The 18,623-nt window shown below is 33.6% G+C and overlaps 1 protein-coding gene across 1 annotated transcript in view; it reads left to right on the top strand.

Moving 5' to 3' along the window:
• Positions 1–18,623, top strand: part of Kibra (kibra) — a 43,166-nt gene that overhangs the window by 14,551 nt on the left and 9,992 nt on the right. The window contains exons 2-3 of the mRNA XM_064052250.1: positions 14,748–14,857; positions 15,117–15,211. Coding sequence (XP_063908320.1) covers positions 14,748–14,857; positions 15,117–15,211 — 205 coding nt within the window. The remainder of the gene's footprint in view (positions 1–14,747; positions 14,858–15,116; positions 15,212–18,623) is intronic.

Here is an 18,623-nt window from a genome sequence, read left to right on the forward strand (position 1 = left end):
TCCAAAAATTGAAAAATCTTCAAAATTCAAGTGGAATGAAAATCGAGAAATCGAAAAACCGAGATCTCGATAAATCGAAAATTTGAAAAATCGGAAAATTGAGATCTAAAAAATTAAACAATCGAGAAATTGGAACAAAAAAATCGGAAAAGCGAAAAATTTTTGTTTTAAAAAATCGAAAAATTAAAAATTAGCAAAACTGAATTGGGGAAAAATTGGAGATTCGAAAATCTAAAACCGAGAAGTCGAAAAATCCAAGAATTGAAGCATCAAAAAATCGAAAAAATTGGATTCTTAAATGTTGATTTTTAGGGTAAAAAACTTAACGCAGATTCATAAATCACAAGTGGAGGTATACGTTATTTTATAAAATGTAATCAAACATTTGCTGTTTGAAAATTTGGAAGTGACGTCATTCCATTGTTGGTGGCGATGATAAGACAAATGTTTGCGTACTCCAGGGGTCATGAAACGTCGAGAAAATATGAAAGTATTCAGTCATCAGATGGACCTTATTATAATACTTTCTTGGCTTACGCTCGAAAAGTAAAAATCAAAACCCACAAAATAAAAAATTATACACTGTATTTTTGGAAATTGAAAATAAAATTTGGGATACTAGATTTTTGTTGGGGTGCTAAATCGCGTATGATAGACGGACTTATGCAGGGTCACGTGAGGTGCTTAAGTATGGATTTCGGAATTTTGCTGTAAGTTTATTAAGGAAATGTTGATATGTTTTGCGGGTGAAGGCAATGCTGGCTGCGTTTTCAGTTGAATCTATAGAGGGTCGTAATTAAAAAAAAAAAGTAAAAAAGTACAGTTAGATAATTGAAAAACTACTTAATTTAAAATTAAAAAAGCGTAATCATGAAAAGTTCAACGAATATTATTAAAAAGTGGCCATTTTTCTGCGACCTTTAATTACAAGAGACGGTACTTTCAAGATAATAACTAAGCAATAATAAGAAGACTTGTTTTTATAATTTTTGTGAAGGAGCCGTGAAACATTCCTGTCTCTCTGGCATTTCAGTTTTATACGTGTGAAAGTACATCTAAAGAAGATACCGTCGCTGCATAATATAGACCGGTCGAAGTTACATTTAAAACGAAATTATCTTTCAAGTAAATTTTCTTCAACAATCAGATTTTCGGTATTTTCTTATCGCATTTTTTAGTCTTTAACAGTATGGAAATTCTGAGTGAGACTAATTTTAAAACATTGTCTAGAATCTAAATAGCCGGAAATATTTATTAGGATTTTGTTTACTAATAATTTTTCCGTCGAACATTTTAGCCATATTTGTGGTCACGTTTTATGCTCTGTAATTGTAACATGAAAAGTTTAAAATCCAAACAATGTGAAAGTCATAGATTCGAAGTCAATGGTGAGTTGATAAACATGCTTACAGCATTTTTCAGTCTATTTAAACTATGTCCATGGTAAAACTTCCTCAGGGTTAAATAGAAAAACTAATAACAATAAATTATTGAGCGACAGAATTAATTAATGGAGTATCTAATGGAAAATTTATCGAATACCGGTCTGGTTTTTAAATTTTCTAATTTTATTTGTGCGGTATTTTTTTGGTTGTCGATTCTATTTTTTTGGATGCTTTATTTACATGAGTTTTTTTCACTTTCCGAATATATTAGATTTTTATTTTAAATTTCAAATAAATGGAGACTCCAAAACGTAACTAAACCAACTATCGCAGAAGTGGTCGTTGATTTCTATCAATAGTAGCAACTGTGTCTTTATCACCACGGGTCGCCATCAATAGCTTTGTTATGTTACAATAATAGCTTTTACGACCGTCCAGCGCGCTCTCCAGGGCCGCGTCCTCTAGCTCTTCGCTCTTCGTTCCTCGATTAGAATTTGGGTTAATCAGCAGCGTCATCGTTACATAACCTCCCTTTTGAAAATGGAGGCCATGCCGTGCACGGAATATTGATTGGGCTCCCGATACGGCATTCCTGCGTGGCGTTTCGGCCCCGTTCGCCTTCCGCAGGGTTGGTTGAGGTTATGGTTGTTTGCCTTCCGTCCCGGTTAATCTCGCGCTGCCTAACTGTAAACACGATTAACATGAAGGCAAATAAACACGGTCTCGGATGTCGATCCTTCGATTCACTCGTAAAATGGTGTTTGCGTTGCGTTAGTCACTCCGGCAAACACCGGGATGGAATTCCTCAAGGTCCGGCGTCCTTTAAAGGTGCTAAACACGTCGAAATTTCTTGGCTAAATACGGCGGATCAGCGCTGCGCTCGATGCCAAGTTATTTCGCTTCTAATTATAGACCGAGTTGAAATGTAATTTATGTTTGGACGTCGGCCGGATTGTTGGAATTCTTTGCGTTCAAGCCAAAATCGACGAGAAAACCGCAGGAAAGGAAAATTTTGGAAATTGGGAGGGGGGCGGCGTGGCGCTGATCTGTGTCACTTTCACCGGAGTGAAAAAACACACGGCAACTAGATGATCTAAATTAGATGACCGGAAGGGGGACAAACGATGGGTTGATGGTACATGCACGATTCTAATGTGCAAAATTGGATACATGGCTAGAAAACAAATCTTTAGTTTCGACGAACGCTCAAATGAGAGTGATTTCGCTGCAATTTTAACATCACCAGACTAAAGATCGCCAAAAACAGTGCCTAATGTATAATAATATAGTCTTCGTCATCATCTCCTTTTTTTGACACATTGAAATTCTTTTATAAGCTTTATTTTTAATACCATATGTTTTGCACACTCAAACCATTGACAGCAAGTTGTTCACAAAATCTGCTATTGAAAGTCGCAGGTGTGCACCCGGCATAAACAGTTTCTGAAATGTAGAAAAATGTGTGTGGACACGTGTAAAATAAGTGTTTTAACCACTAGTGTCGTAAATAATCATTTGGGCCTCTTCATTATTTTAAACACAGAAAAGTTTATCGTGCAAGTGACGATTTTATCTCGATATTAATACTGATTAAACTAATTAATAAGGAATTGGGTTTTATTACATTTTTTTAAGTGCATTGAACGTTGACCTTTTTTGTCAGAGAGAACGTAAAAAATGTTGATCAGTCGTGATAAAAAATTCTACTGATTTCGGTGGTTGTACTATATTTGGGTAATATCAAACTGCGCGGATTAAGTGCGATAATCGTTTTATCTTAAAATTATTTCGGAAAATCTTGTGGTGGTAATTCCACGAGATTTTTAAACTGACAGACAGTTCGTAGTAGTTTAATTTTCAGAAAGATATGTGTGAGAGCTTTGTCTACGAAGCTTTAAATAGATGATGAACGTTGTTATCAATACATGACATTTGACAAGATTTTTATCTATCGAGTACATTATTTTTGACGAAGAATTGGGACAAATAATTAGGACCGCGGAAATTTGACGTCGTTGGTTTTTAATAAACGTCAGAGTGGTTGAAGGAGGGGGAAATGAGCATGCTTGACCAGATTAGCTATGCTTACACTAATATTTTTTGATTGGTAAAACTAAAGATAAGTATTTTCTTGAAAAACTGTTGAAAAAAAAATTAATCAGCGCAGTTTGTATACACCGATCGGGCCTTATTTGGAAATTACACTATAACTCGTTGATATTCATAAAGTGATGCTGGATGAATTCAAAGCGGATCATTAATGTACAAAAACTCCACAGTCCTGATGTATCGGATTAATTGAAGTCTTTATTAGCACACTTGATCGAGATTATGATATTAAAGCTAATGAAAATTTATTTATTTATGGAAATAAAATTCGAGGAGAGGTTTTTTTCAGACTTCAGATGCGCTTTAATCCTAAAAGAAAAAAATTAACGAGGACCACCTATAAACTTTTGTTTGTGAAATATGGGTTATCACGTATGTAATATAAGTTTTAAAAATATTATTTATTGACGATAAAAATACCTACAACGTATGATTCCCCTACATATGTGGTTTATGAATCCGTGTTGAGTTTTTTTTTTTAAGTTTTAACTTTGAAATTGCAAAACCGAGTGCTTTGAAAATTTGCAAGCGGTTTAAAATTATTGTAAGCATGGTAAATCGGTAATCAATTTTTTTTCATTTATGCTCCCCTATAAAAATCAAGAAATCGAAAATTTGAAAAATTGAGAAATTAATGACGCGAAAAGTTGAAAAATCCCAAATCTGAAATTTCGAACAATTGAAAAATCGAAGAAAAACTGAAACATCGAAAAGTTGAAAAATTGCCAAACTGAAACATCGAAATATTGAAAAGTTTCCAAACTGAAATATTGAAAAATTGAAATATCGAAAACTCGGAAAATCATCAAGTCGAAAAATCGAAAAATGAAAAAATTAAAGAATCGGAAAATTGAAAAATCGTAAAACTGAAATGTTGGAAAACTGAAAAATCCGAAAGCTAAACAAACTATCGAAAAATTGAATTGAAAAACTGTAAAATTCGGGAAGTCGAAAAATTGAGAAATAGGAAAATAAAAAATCGAAAAATGGCAAAAAATAGATAAGTTGAAAAATCGATTAATAGAGAAATCGAAAATTCGCAAAATTAGAAACGTCAATGATAATTGAAAAACTGAAAAATCGTTTGAACGTGGAGAAATTGAATCGAAAAATTAAAAAAATCCCAGAACAAATTAAAAAATCGAAACATCATGAATTTTAAAAATCGAAAAATTTACAAATCGTAAAATCGAAATCCGAAGAGTCGAAAAACTGCAAGATCAATCGAGAAATCTAAAATTTAAACAATCGGGAAATCAATAAACAAAAAGTCTTAAGTTTAGAAAATCTAAAACTGAAATAGTGAAAACTTGAAAAATCCAAAAATTGAGAAATTCCCAAAATTGAAATGAAACGAAAATTGAGAAATCGAAACATTTTTAAAATCGAAAAATCGAGATCTCCAGAAATTGAACATTTGAAACATCGAAAAATGGGATAAAAAAAATAAATAACCGGGAGATTGGAACATCAAAAACGTAAAATCGAAAAATTTTTATTTTAAAAAATCAAAAAAAATGAAAAATCGAAAAAATGTGAAATCGAAAATTGAAAAGTCGAAAAATTGAAAATTTCCAAAACTGAAACGGGGAAAAATTGGAAATTTGAAAATCTAAAACTGAGAAGTCGAAAAATCGGTAAACTAAAAAGTCGAAAAGTCGAAGAATGAGCCATCAAAAAATTGAAAAATCTAAAATTTAATAAATAGAAAAATTGAAGGAATGAAAAATGATAAATCCGAAAAATTAGAAGTGCCAAGGATTGAAAAACTGAAAAATCGTAAAATAAAATTTCTGAAACTAGAGAACTTCAAAAATACAACGTCGAGAAATCGGAAATTTGAAATTTGAGAAATTCAATCGAAAAATTAAGAAAATTCTAGAACAGAAGTATCAAAAAATAGAAAAATCGAAATACGAAAAATCTAAAATATAAACAATCGAGAAAGCAATAAACCGAAAAAAGTCTAAAATTTAGAAAATCGAAAAACGAAATAATGAAAAGTTGAAAAATCCGGAAATTGAAAAATTCTCAAAATTGAAATGAAACGAAAATCGAAAAATCGAAACATGTTTAAAATCGAAAAACCGAGATCTCCAGAAATTGAAAATTTGAAACATCGGAAAATTGAGATAAAAAAAATTAAACAACCGGGAAATTGGAACATCAAAAATCGAAAAATTTAAAATTCCCAAAACTGAAACGGGGAAAAATTGGAAATTGAAAAATCTAAAATTGAGAAGTCGAAAAATCGATTAACTAAAAAGTCGAAAAATCGAAGAATTGAACCATCAAAAAATTGAAGGAATGAAAAATGATAAATCGAAAAATTAGAAGTGCCAAGGATAGAAAAACTGAAAAATCGTAAACTAAAATATCTGAAAATAGAGAACTCCAAAAATAAAAAGTCGAGAAATCAAAAATTTGAAATTTGAGAAATTCAATTGAAAAATTAAAAACATCCTAGAACAGGAATATCAAAAAATTGAAAAATCGAAATACGAAAAATCTAAAATATAAACAATCGGGAAAGCAATAAACCGAAACAATGAAAACTTGAAAAATCGGAAATTGAAAAATTCTCAAAATTATCGAAAAACAGATCTCGAGAAATCGAAAATTTGAAAAATCGGAAAATTAAGGTGTAAAATATTAAAAAATTGGGAAATTGAAACATCAAAAATCGTGAAGTCGAAAAATTTTAATTTAAAAAAAAATCGAAGATTCCTAAAATGGCGAAAAATTGGAAATTCGAAAATCTAAAACCAAGAATCGAAAAATCGAGGAACTGATAAATGAATGGATAAATAATTTTTGTTTAACGATTTAGCATGTTAACGATAACCTTTATTAAACCTATCGTTTGGTTTTAAAGCAATTTCGAATTTAAATTGTTGGATGTTGATTTTTAGGGTAAACATTTTAACGGATTCATAAACCACAAGTGGAGGTGTACGTTATATATAAAATATAATTAACATTTGCCAAAAAAATCCTAAAACGGATACAATGAAAAACTGAAAAATCGCAAGGCCTTAAATTAAAAAAATTAAAAAATGAAAATCTTGAAAAATCGAAAAAACTGACAAACGAGAAATTGAAGCGAAAAAAGAAAAATCCCAACACTGAAATATGGATTAATCGAGAAATCGAAAAATCGAAATTTAGAAACGACAAAAATTGAAAAATCGAAAAACTGAAATTTTGAAAAATTGAGAAATGGGAAATAAAAAAAATCAAGACATTGATGAAGCGAAAAGTTAAAAAATCTCCAAACTGAAATATCGAAAAATTGAAAGCCGAAAAATCGTCAACTTGAAAAATCGAAATTTTATAATTTTTCCGAATAAATGTATAGACATTTTTTGGGAAAAAACTTAAAAAATCGAAACTGTATTTTGCAATTTAACTTTGAAATATACCTAGTAAAAAAACAGCAAATTCTAAGAGGGCAAATATGAAATATATTTAAAGTAGATAACCATTAGGAAAAAATTATTCTCAGTACATGCTTAACTTCGATTTTTTACGTTAATACTTGGAAAAAAATCGACCATTACGCACGTATAGGCAGCATTAGCGGCGACAAATCTAAGTATGCAATGAAATTTCATTGATTTTGTTACCTCAAAACAACGGAGAGGACTAATAAATTGTCTTCTAATAAAAATTCTTTTTACAATTTTTTTCCGTATTGCAAAATTTTGATCTGAAAAGGCAATAAAATTATTGAGTCTCTTGAAGTAATTTTTTAAGAACTACAGATAAAAAATATACTAGTTTATGTGGCAACGTAATTGCGAGCACAGAAAAGTGATAGGTCGCGTCACTTATCCAAAATACATGATGTAATAGTTTCTGTAATTTCTTCATGTGCCTTTTAAATATTAAATGGTCCGGTTTGACGATGCCTTTAGTGAAAGCCGAAACATGTAGGTTTTAATGCAAAATTTGAAGTAATAGAACCATTTTTTTAGATATTTCACTTAAAAATAACGACATTAAAAAATAACAATAAAGCAGTAGCAAAATTTCATCACTTTTAAAATCGGAATTCCAGCTCGTATTTTATCTTTTAAATTTTGTTATATTCCATTGTTACGTAATGTAAACTTGAACAACTCGCGATATTCTAAATGTTGCAACAACGACGTTTTTCGCAAAAAATCATCACCCAATTGGATTTTTCTCATTCACGCCGGGCGTGTCACAAATCAAATTCCTTTGCCATTATTATGAGAACAGACGAACAATGAGTAATCTAAATGAAGTAAAACCAGTATAACAATAACTCGGCTATTAGGTAACAAACGTACGAAAATCGCATTCCAAGGCGACGCTTTCGCGTTTCCACCTCGTTTTCCAGCACGCGTTTGCGTCCCTCGGGGCCGGCTCTCGCTCCATTTCTCTTCCCGAAATCGCGTCGTATTCAAACACGTAGTTTCCGTGTCATAAACCTTCATGCAGAAAACCAAATCACGGCAAATCGCTTTTAGATGAGTAACCGGTGGTTTGGCTTCCGTCTGATGAGTGGTGTTTCAGTTATTTCTGGTCCCTGGAATTCCGTCTTTGTTTTGTTGGTTTTGGCTGCAATAGTGTAAATTTCGACGCTTGACATTTGGAAAGAGAAAAGTGTAAATTCTGAAGTAGGCAGAACTAATCGAAATTCTAACCTGATAGTCAAATATGTAAATATTTTGTTTTGTGAATTTATTGGCGTGTTTTATGCCGTTCACAAAAGCAGTAAAATGTGTAAATGATTTAACAATATTTTAGCTTTGTTGTTGGAACACGGTCGTACATGAAAGCGTGTTGAGTTTCAGCGGAAAGTGGAATGTGGAGTTTTATTTGTCGCGTTTTAAATTCTCGGTCCTGGATTCTGGGACTATTTGCGAATTTAGAGCTTTCAGATTTCCCCGGTTCCGTGGAGAGTGGAGGAATTTCGCTCGCAGGTAGAATTCGTGGAATTGTTGGAACCGTAGGAATTACGCCGGAATTACTGAGATTCCTCGGGAGATATTGGAATTATTACGGAATGAAGAATCGCTTTTCTCGCCGAACGAAAAAATTAGTCCAGCCTTGTTATTCAGCAATGCAGTAAACATTAATCACGTTATTAGCGTTATTACGTATTTCCTACGTATACAGCGTGAGCAAGGATAGATAACCTATTAACATAATAACAACAACAAAAACTCTCTTCGCTCCCCGCGAAAATTTGCGTCAATGCAGCCGCCCACTTTCGTTTTTTACAACATCCAGTGACCTCGCTGCGTCGCCACCCCCAGCGCCCCCAAGCGACCCCCATTTGCGCCATGCGTACGGTAATAATAAATCGTAGCGAGTAACAAGCGCGTCACCGCGCCAACGTTTTCCGGACGGGTAGTATTGTGGAATGATGCGTGCGCGAGCGAGACAAACGACGTGCGACAGAGACGCCGAAACGCTGGAATGCGGTGACGGTCGAGCCCCCTTCAGACGAAGCTCGCAGCCGACGGACGGGGCCGTGACCGACCCCCCACCCACGTGACCTTCCTTCCGGGGTGAGAACGGCACATGGGCATGGTTGGACCCATGCCACAAATACGGCCGACCTTGCGGGTCGCAGCCGGGTTATCGAGCGATAAGGATGGCGCTGATAAGCGGCATGGGAAACATTTGAAAAATCCGAGGTGGCGATGCATTATTCATTTATTGTAATCTCCCGGATGTGCCGCAGTTTTATTGGAAAATCGCCGCCGGCGCGGGGAGTGTGGTGGCGGATCGGGAGAATTTTGGGGGTGACGCGGTCGAAGCAAAAGTTGTGTGTGCATGCCGAAAGTGACACTCGCATGACAATCCGCAGAATGAAACATCACGGAAAAATTCTCGGTAATCGGTAATCACCGAACTGTCTCATTTGCGAGACATTTAAACGTTTTCCGGTGCAGAGGCAGGCCCGGACTGAGCTACAAAATTTTTGCATTGCCATTTTTTTGTTGTTAAAAAACCAGTGTATTTTTAGAACGTTTGTGTTAAATAATTCTTAACCTCGACTGTAGTTGTCTATGGTTCTTACCACACGCATTTATAGTTTTGTGGACAGTGACTTGTTACTACTTCTGCCCTTGAGTTTATTATTGCAATTTAACTGGGATTGTGCAATTCGCATAACGAAAGTGTGACGTGATTTTCTTTAAAGAGCTTTGTATTCTTATCGTGCACACACCGGCGATGGTTTAAAGGTCCACGATTGGTCGTCTAATCGTATTAAAATTTCCAAATGTCATCGTGAGAAGTAGGTTGCTTTGAAGATTATTTTGTGACTTCAGAAATTATTTAAAAGACTCGATTATTTTTTGAAATGGTAATTTTCGACGAGATTATGAGCACATGCTTAATTTCTACTGTTAATGTTTATATGTATATCGAAAGAATGCGACCATTAAGCACGTGCAAAGCTGGTTGACCAGATTAAGCGCAAGAATTTGAATGACTTTGTCTCTTCCAAACAGAGCGACTCAAATTATAATTAAGGTACAATGGGACAAAACGCTATGAATATTATTTTGGACAAGTAGCTCTTATTATATTAATTCTTATTTTAATATTGTTAAATATATTTAAATACAAATCTCAAATCTATGGTGTATAATGTGACCATGCGATTCCTATTCTTTTTTCGAAACTCGAATGCTTTCGGTAAAAAATCAAGATGGATTCATAAACCACAAATATAGAAGTACGTTACTTTGTAATTTTTTTATAAAATTTAAATGGCGATTACTAAAAAAACCTTGAATGGACGTTACCAAATTGTAGGTTGAGATGATTAGCTAAATTTTGGTCAGCCTTTTACCATCTACGCGATATTTCCAACACACATACAAAATTTGACAATAAACGGTCAGGTAGTTTAGGAAAAGCGACTGATACACAAACGGAAATTGGAGACCTAATGTTATGTACCCTTGGGGTCATGGAACGTCGCGAAATCATGAAAGTGGTCATCGTTTGGATTGGGGAATCTACGAAACGATTTTTTTTAATTTCACATGGGACTAACACATACAGGGTGTTCAAAAATTGGCGCACCAACTCAGCGGACCATTATTAAGTACGTAAGTCTAAGTTCGAGAAAAGTCATTAAAATATTCCTTACGTCAATTTGACGTTCATTTATAAAAACAAAATATCGATTTATACCGGGTGTCTGGAAAAAGGCCGATTAACTCTTCAGTACGTTATGTACAGGGGTTTCGGGAGTCCCAAAAAAATAATAAAAAAAAAAATATGGTTTGGTTTACGAAAAATAATGTTATAAAAGTAAACTTGGCAACATTACAGGCACCTAATGCGTGAATACCTCGTAATGTTTCCAAATGAGGATGGGTAGGCGGGGCTAATACCTATTAAGATAAGACTGATTTTAACAAATCAGATCCCTTCCAAGAAAAGAGAGGGCGGGTGGGTGGGGCTAATACCTTCTAAGATAAAATTGATTTTGGCAAATCACATACCCTCGAAGAAAAGAGAGGGTGGGTGGGCGGGGCTAGTACCTGCTAAGATAAGACTGATTTTGTCTAATGAGATACCCTCTAAGAAAAGAGAGGGCGGGTGGGCGGGGCTAGTTCCTGCTAAGATAAGGTTGATTTTGGCTAATGACGTATCCTCTAAGAAATTTAATTAAATTATTATAAGAAAAGACACTAGAGGCTCCCAAACACTTTCAAATTCTTTCCAAACAGAAATACATAGAACCTCAAGATCGTTTTAAATTAAAAAAAAATGCGGGGTCCCAAAATTAACTGAAAAACAGGTCAAGTCAGAATTTTCCAAAAATTATTATTGTTAAAAATAGAACACCAAAGTCCCCCAAAATTGTTATAATGCGCTCCCAAAATAATACACCATGAGTATCCAAGAGTCTCCCGAATTAAAAAAAGGCACTCAAAAGACTTTTTCAAATTTGTAAAAATAAAACAATATCTTCCACATTTGGACAAAAAACATTGGTACACATCATTTTTTCTTTCCTCCTGCCCTGCGTCATCGATTTGGTCGGCAGTTTTTTTGGACAGCCTGTATAATAATTTCATTAATTAAATGAAAAATGGTTGTCTAATTTTTCCAAATTTCTGGTAATATATGTATGTAATATTTTTTATTTTATTATATTGGCGTTATCATAAAAAATAACAACTGAACAATTATCTTTTATTTAAATAACAAGAATACTCTTTCAAAATAATAATGTTTATTTTTCTTTTTTCGCTATTTAAATTACATAAAATATATACATACTCCTATACTTGTACTTTATGAATCCACCTCGATTTTGTTTATTATTATTATTTTAATTTTGTGTTGTCCGGTTGGTTATTTGCTTGAAATAAATTTCATATTGTACTTGTACTTTAACAGTCCACGCATATTTTTATTTTAAATTATAGAGGTTATAATAAGAAATAAAATTCTCAAAACAAAATTTTAGTTTTCTGAAAAAGCATTTGTTCGGGAGCGAAGGAAGTTCTGTCAAAGTGACTCCGAACCGATTTTTACTTCTGCTTTCCAGTTTTCTCGACATTTTATGACCCCTAGAGTACGAAAATGTAGGTCTTCTGTTTCGGTCTATCTGTCTGTCTGTCGTCGGTGTCAATTTTTATTAGACAAAAAATTGGTCTAAAGAGTTTGGACAGTACTTCCCTCGCTGTCGGAAACGTGACGACTGCATGCCTATGATGTTTTTTTTTTCGCAGTGTATTTCAAAGAATTCGGTTTTGTAGTTCCTGAGTAAATCAATAAAATAAATTTACGCATTCATTAATTTTTTTGAGTCACCCTGTATATGCAAATCCAAAAAATATGAACGGAGTGATAGATCACAAGTACAGACTCATCATATTTTGTATATTCTAGATAGGATTTGATCGGCAAACTTTTGAGCTGACGTCATCAGTTTTTTGGAGAAGATAACCAAATATATTTTGACTAAAAATATATTATGCTCTTTATAACTTTAAAACATTTGCAAGATTTCAAAACATTCGGTTCTGGAGTTCCTGATTAAATCAATAAAATATATTTACGCATTCATTAATTTTTTTGGGTCACCCTGTATATGCAAATTCAAAAAATATGAATGGAATGATAAATCACAAGAAAAGACTCATCATATTTTGTACATTTTAGATAGGATTTATTCAGCAAAATTTTGTAGTGACGTCATAAATTTCTGTAGGGGGGATGAGCAAATACATTTTGATCAAAAACTTACCATAACTTTAAAACATCTTCAAGATTTCAAAGCATTCGGGTCTGTAGTTCCTGAGTAAATCAATAAAATAAATTTACGCATTCATTAATTTTTTTGAGTCACCCGGTATATGCAAATCCAAAGAATAGGAATGGAGTGATAAATTACAAGCACAGACTCATCATATTTTGTACAGTTTAGATAGGATTTATTCGGCAAACTTTCGAGCTGACGTCATCAATTTTTTGGAGGGGATAAGCAAATATATTTTGACTAAACATTTATTATGCTTTTTATAACCTTAAAACATCTGCAAGATTCCAAAGCATTCGGTTTTGTAGTTCCTGATTAACTCAATAAAATAAATTCACACAATTATTATTTTTTTTAGTCACCCTGTATATGGAAATCGAAAAAATTTGAATGGAATGATAAATGACAAGAAGAGACTCACCATATTTTGTACATTTTAGAGAATTTATTCAACAAAATTTTGTGGTGACGTCATCAAGTTTTTGGAGGGGATAACCAAATATATTTTGAGTAAAGATTTATGATGATCTTTATAGCCTTAAAACATCTGCAACATTTCAAAACATTCGGATTAGCAGATTCAAAATTAATTTGCAAAATGTTGTTTTATAATTTTGATTTTTTTTCCAAAAATCTGGACGTTTCGGGTAAAAACTCAATTCGGAGTCGTAAACTACATGTGTAAGACTATGTTATTTGATACAATTTTAAAAATCTGCAACACTCTGGAATCGATTGTTGTCAAATTTTATACGTATGTTAGGAATATCATGTAGATGATAAAACGCGTACCAAAAATGGCCCAATCATCCCCACCAACAAAGGGATGACGTCATCTTCAAAATTTACGATATTAAATATTAGTTAAATTTTATAAAATAAGGTACCCCTACACTTGTGGTTTATGAATCCGTGTTAGAGTTTTTACCCTAGACATCTAGATTTTTGGAAAAAAATCAAAATTGAGGAACAACATTTTATATTTTAGGTTTGAAATTCCAAAACCAAATGCTATGAAATCTTGCAAACTTTTAAAGGTGATCTTGGGGATAGTAAATCATTTACCGAATAAATTTTATACAGTAACATACTCCTACATGTGTAATTTATGAATCCGTGTTGAGTTTTTGCCTTTGAGATCCAGATTTTTGGAAAAAAAATCAAAATTGAATTACATTTTACAATTTAACTTTGAAATTTCCAAACCGAATGCTCTGAAAACTTGCAAACTGTTACCGTTATCGTAAGCATGGTGAAGCAAAATTTATCCGTTTGCCCCCACCAAAAAAACTGATGTCGTCATCTCAAAATTTTGCTGAATAAATCTTTACTTGTGGTTTATCAATGAATTGATCGTTTTTAATATTACTCACACTGTGTATACGGTACTGTTTATTGTTCGTATTACATTGCATCCAGTCAAATTCACATAAAATGTTGATGGTAATAAGATGCCACAACGGTGTTCTTTAACAACTTCGTATTTCTTACTTTTTATTTTATTATTATTTTTTTATAAACGTTTCTTGTTGAGTAATGCTATTCATTATTCACGGCCGTGAGGTAAATTTATTATTCACGAACTGTAACCAGTAACACCAATGATATAATTTCGGTACACTTTTTATGAAATAGAATGTAAAAAATGCCATTTCTGTGCGGATTATATGTAGAAAAAGTGCGATTCGCTGCACTTGGCGACGCCCATGTTGTAAACTTGATTTCGTGAGTAATGGTCATTATTACGCACTCGTTGAATAAGTTGTCTCCTATAGTGTTACTATTATTCACAAATAGAAATGACTTTTTCATCATTCGAGCATTATTGCGTCAAATGTATACTTGTTTTCATGAAACGCACTTTACAGCGTCCAAGCATACAGAATTATCCACCGTTTCAATTGTCATTAATTTTTTAATAGTATGTAGTTACGTATTTAAAATTAGACCTTCTTCGTGATTTTACCACATTTGTTTTTTTCCAGGTTCACGAAACCGCAAACATTCGCTGATTGCATAGGAAACGAATTACCTTTAGGATGGGAGGAAGCCTACGACGGCCAAATCGGACCCTACTACATCAATCACCAAACTCGTAAGTACTCTTATAAAAAACTTACATGGTACTGGTACAACCCACAGTTGTAAATAACAGGAGCTGTACGTCGGCTGTACTGATCTCAATTATCTATTTCGCATCATTCTGTGCCTCTGCGCTGTTTCAAGAACCAACACCAATGATTCTTTATGGGGTTTTGTTCGAGTCGTAAAGGCGACTAATGTGTTACATGGCATGTTTCTTTTGTTCCGCGCCATAAACCGAAACCCACCCGAGTAAAAAATCGTTTTTACAGAGTCGACCCAGCTGGAGGACCCGCGCCAGGAATGGAGGGCCATCCAGGAGGCGATGCTGAGGGAGTACCTGCAGACGGCGCAAGACGTCCTTGAGGTGGGTACCCGATCCCGAGTGTTCGGGCGCGTTTTTCGGGCACTCGAAGCCGCAATCCCCAACAATGCGTGGACTTATCTGATGCATTCTGGAGGTGCAGTGGAGCGTGCATCGCACTCTCACACATGCCGTGGAATGTGACCGTGGAACAAAGTGCGGATCTCGTTTCTCCAAGAGGTCCGTTTTAGGGGCCTAAGCGAAAAGCGCCCGAAAAATGTGCACGTTTCGACTTATTTTTAAACCGCGCCGATCGACAGCCGAAGGTGCGTGAGTGCCGCTGACTCGGCTCTTTATTAGCTAACTGTAAAAAAAGATTAGGATTTTTCAAATGCTGGCTGCCGTTCCGCGCGGCTGACTCCGGCCTAATTGCTTGGGAAAAACCGCAAAAATGCGGCTCGGGGGCGGCGCGATGGATGCACCGTATTTATAGCCGCCGCCGACGGATCGGGCCTCATTAAGTCGTAAAGCGGCCCACGGACGAGTGTTACTTAAGAGCTAATGAAGGTGATGCAGCGGGCGAAGATCGTTGATTCGGTTTACTACGAGGCTTTTTCCGATTTTATGCGGTTTTTGATGGGCTCGGTGCACTTGAACGGAGGACTGCAGATGCGGTTATTAGGTTTGGGAATGGTAATCGCTGTGACACAATTAGTCATTCTGTTGATGGAATTTATTGCCGAGATTGTGGCGAGAAAGTCGACGGTTTCGACACGTGGGGAATGCGCTTGAACTGGAGTTCGTCTGATTATGCTACCCTCGGATATGTTTCAATATTTCATTATTATTGTTTTCGTTAATAAAGAGGAACTTCGCTCGGCCCTGAAGTGTAGCCTAACTAATCTCCCTTTGAAAAATTATAAAATTTGTTTGAGTTTTTTGTTTTCGGATAACCACCCCGCAGCTTTTTTGTTTCGTCAGTTTTTTGATTTGCAATTTTTCGAATTTTCAATTTTCCAACTTTTGAATTTCTCAATTTTTCGATTTGAGTTAGTAGTTTTCAATTTTCAATTTTTCATTTTTTTTATTTCTTCAATTTTTAGCTTCTGCAATTTTTCGATTTAACATTTCTCGAGTCTTCCATTTTTCATTTTTCGATTTTTCGATCCTTTGGTTTTTCATTTCTTCAAATTTTCGATTTACAATGTTTACTTTCGTCGTTTTATTTATTTGTTTTCTTTATTTTTACAATTTTTCGTTTCTTCAATTTTTCGATTTGCACTTTTCAGTTTTTCATTTTTTTGATGTTTCAATTTTTCGGTTTTCAAATTTTCGATTTTTCAGTTTCTCCATTTTTAAATTTTTCGTTTCTTCGATTTTTGATTTGCAGTTTTTCTAGTTTTCATTTTAAACATGTAATAATAATAATTATAATTTTTAAAGTTTTCACATTTTCAATTTCACGATTTTAGAATTTTTCGACTTTTAGTTTTTTAGTGTTTCGATTTTCAAATTTTCGATTTTGCAGTTTTTCAAGTTTTCAATTATTTCCGACTTTTCCTTTGTGGATTTTTAATTTTTCGTTTTGTTTTATCTTCTTTATTTTTCAATTTTTCGATTTCTCTATGTTCGGATTTTATAATTTTTTGCTTTTTCAATTCTACTTTTTTCAATCTTTCGTTTCTTTAATTTTCGATTTGCAATTTTTCAGTTTTTCATTTTTTTGGATGTTGCAGTTTTTCAGTTTTCAATTTTTCCACTGTTCAACTTTCAGCTTTTTCAATTTTACATTTTTCAGTTTCTCGAATTTTCAATTTTCCGTTTCTTCAATTTTTGATGTGCAATTTTTTTAATTTTCATTTTAAATATGTAATAATAAACAATCATTTTCTTTTTTCAATGTTCCAATCTTTCATTTCTTTAATGTTTCGATTTTCAATTTTTAGATTTTGCAGTTTTTCATTTTTTCGATTTTTTTATTTTTCCGATGTTTAGTTTTTGATTTTTTAATTTTTCAATCCTTCGATTTTTCAATGTTTGGATCTTAAAATTTTTTGGTTTGCAATTCCACTTTTTTCAATTTTTCGGTTTGCAATTTTTGAGTTTTTCATTTATGTATTTGTTTGCTCCAATTTTTCGGTGTTCAATTTTTCCATTTTGAAACTTTCAGCTTTTTCAATTGTACTTTTTACTTCCCGAGCGTAAGCAAAGGAAGTATTGTAATCGAGTCCGTCGGCCGACTCTCTACTTTTACATTTTCTCGATCTTTCATGACCCCTAGAAGACGAAGAAATAGGTCTCCCATTTCCGTCTGTCTGTCCGTCTGTCCGTCTGTCCGTCCGTCTGTCCGTCTGTCCGTCCGTCTGTCCGTCCGTCTGTCCGTCTGTTGTCCCGGATTTTTATTAGACAGATAATCTCCGAAAGTACTCGACCGATTGTTGTGAAATTTTGTACTTATATTAAGAATATCATGTAGATGGTAAAACGCTAACCAAAATTTGTCTAATCATCCCCACCACTAATGCGATGACGTCACTTCAAAATTGTACATAGTAAATGGGTTTTCAATTGTATAAAATAACATAGTCCTACACATGTAGTTTACAACTCCGAATCGACTTTTCACCCGAAACGTCCAGATTTTTGGAAAAAAAATCAAAATTATAAAACAACATTTTGAAATTTAATTTTTAATCTGCTAACCAGAATGCTTTGAAATGTTGCAGATGTTTTAAGGCTATAAAGAGCATCATAAATCTTTAGTCAAAAAATATTTGCTTACCCCCTCCAAAAACTTGATGACGTCAGCTCAAAAGTTTGTGGAATAAATCATATCTAAAATGTACAAAATATGATGAGTCTGTACTTGTGATCTATCACTCCATTCATATTTTTTGGATTTGCATATACAGGGTGACTCAAAAAAATTAATGAATGCGTAAATTTATTTTACTGATTTACTCAGAAACTACAAAACCGAATGCTTTGAAATCTTGCAGATGTTTTAAGGTTCTAAAGAGCATAATAAATGTTTAGTCAAAATATATTTGCTTATCCCCTCCAAAAAATTGATGACGTCAGCTCGAAAGTTTGCCGAATAAATCCTATCTAAACTGTAAAAATATGATGAGTCTGTACTTGTAATTTATCACTCCATTCATATTTTTTGGATTTGCATATACAGGGTGACTCAAAAAAATTAATGAATGCGTAAATATATTTTATTGATTTAATCAGGAACTACAAAACCGAATGCTCTGAAATCTTGCAGATGTTTTAAGGTCATAAAGAGCATAATAAATGTCTAGTCAAAATATATTTGCTTATCCCCTCCAAAAACTTGATGACGTCAGCTCGAAAGTTTGCCGAATAAATCATATCTAAAATGTACAAAATATGATGAGTCTGTACTTGTCATTTATCACTCCATTTATATTTTTTGGATTTGCATATACAGAGTGACTCAAAAAAATTA

This window comes from Zophobas morio, unplaced genomic scaffold, assembly GCF_036711695.1.
Source record: "Zophobas morio isolate AGI-343-1 ecotype UQ-CSIRO unplaced genomic scaffold, CSIRO_AGI_Zmor_V1 ptg000002l, whole genome shotgun sequence".
Classification (NCBI taxonomy): domain Eukaryota; kingdom Metazoa; phylum Arthropoda; class Insecta; order Coleoptera; family Tenebrionidae; genus Zophobas; species Zophobas morio.